This window comes from Austrofundulus limnaeus, unplaced genomic scaffold (assembly GCF_001266775.1).
Source record: "Austrofundulus limnaeus strain Quisiro unplaced genomic scaffold, Austrofundulus_limnaeus-1.0 Scaffold89, whole genome shotgun sequence".
NCBI lineage: Eukaryota > Metazoa > Chordata > Actinopteri > Cyprinodontiformes > Rivulidae > Austrofundulus > Austrofundulus limnaeus.
Genome location: NW_013952491.1, coordinates 839385 through 841138, shown reverse-complemented (window position 1 = coordinate 841138; position 1754 = coordinate 839385). Strand labels below are relative to the sequence as shown.

At 41.8% G+C, this 1754-nt stretch overlaps 1 protein-coding gene across 1 annotated transcript in view; it reads left to right on the top strand.

Moving 5' to 3' along the window:
• Nucleotides 1-462: 462 nt before the first annotated feature.
• Nucleotides 463-1754, top strand: part of LOC106520208 (T-complex protein 11-like protein 1) — a gene marked incomplete at its 3' end in the record, with an annotated part of 4718 nt that continues 3426 nt past the window's right edge. The window contains 2 exon segments of the mRNA XM_014012171.1: nt 463-757; nt 1072-1197. Coding sequence (XP_013867625.1) covers nt 1080-1197 — 118 coding nt within the window.

Below are 1754 nucleotides of genomic sequence, written 5' to 3'. Positions count from 1 at the left end.
ATATAATATATGTTTATGTACAGTAATGCTAACTGAAATCATAAGGTAACAAAAAGCTAGCTAAAAGTATCAAAAGGCTAGCTAAAACTAAAAGTGTCAAATGGCTACCTAAAAACTAAAGATAACTAAATGGTAGTTAAAAGTAAAAATTCGACCAAAGTAAAAACTAAACATGGCGAAAGGCTATCTCAAAACTAAATGTTAGCTAAACGTATCCAAACATTAGCTTCGAAGCTAAAGTAGATTGGCTAAAACTAAAATTACAAAACAAAAATAGAGTACCTGGAGGCAGCTTTTGAAGAGAACAGTGTTTTAAATGAACTAAAATGATTTTGTGATAACTTTGCAACTAAAATTAAATGTTTTTTTTTAATAATAAAAGTTATCCGAAATCAAAAGTCATAAAATCGTTTCAAAAACAGCGCGTGAGGAAAAAGGAAGGAGGCTCGGCCGCGACGTCACTTTAGCTCCACCCATCCCGGAAGTGTTTGTTGTCGGTTAGCGGCGCTGTAAAAAGGCTGGAAAACTGGGACTGCTGCGTGAATAAAACTCAGTTTTAGAGGAAGAAACCTCGTCGCCCGGCAGGGAGGAAGCTGAAAATAAACCTGGGACATAGATAACTGCGCTGTGTGGCGGTTATTTGTGTTATTTTAACGGGGAAACTCTGTCATTTTACGGTTTTGTTGTCGACTGAGAGTCGGGCTCACGCTGGCAACTGAACACTAAAACCCGTCTTCCCTCAGCTTCAAACTTCAAGGTTAGTGCCGTGGATAATAAGATCATAAACAAACAGAAAACCACTGAGTCTGTGTTGTGTTTACTTCCCTCATGACATTTAGCGTCGCGCAGACTCCTGTACCCCTCCTCCTCTGCAGGTGATGTCATCATCTGAACATCACAAAAACAAACCATCATTGTCTACTACCACATCAGAACCCAACACTGTACAGTCACAACTTCATATCCCGGCATCTTTGCATGTCTGTGGACAAACGTAGCACTTTGTGAGGATGTCAAAAAATCCCTCCAGGTTGCAGCTTGAATCATTTGTTGTGATTTGTTGTCCTGCAGACTGCAGCATGCCGAAGGAGGCAGAGCGCTTCCAGGGCGGAGGAGGCGATGAATCCAAGGATGCCTCTGAGGAGACGGTGAGGAAGAGGGTCCGGGCAAACAGTCCCAGCCCTCACACTCCACAAGGTGAGGAAAGCGCAGGGGGGCTCCACACAGTTTACAAATTGTTCAGGTTTGGAAATAAAACACTGGAAACGAGCTGAGTATTTTTTCCCCACACTGGCTGATAATAAAAGGCGAATATAATCATCATGATGTTCAGTTTTGGTTTATTTATGGCATCCAACCACACGAAGACTCATCATGTTCATACCTGTCGTTAAATATGCACAACACAACATTCAGACACCTGAACTATGTTATTACTGTGGTATTCACATGTTTCTGAGCTATTTGAATCACATTTTTGAGGAGTTACTGTGACTATTTAGGTGTGGTTATCCTGACTGGGCTTTCCTGAAAGCAGACAGGAAACACAGACAGGATTCCATGCAACCTTCAGGTGAAAATGAAGACCCCAGACCCAAACCAGTGGTTATTCCGTATGTTACGGGTGTTTCGGAGAAACTGAGACGTTTATTTTCTAAACAAGATGTCCCAGTGGTTTTCAAACCCCAAAACACATTACGGCAAAGGCTGGTTCACCCCAAAGATCCAGTTCCCCAGCACAAACAGAGAAATGT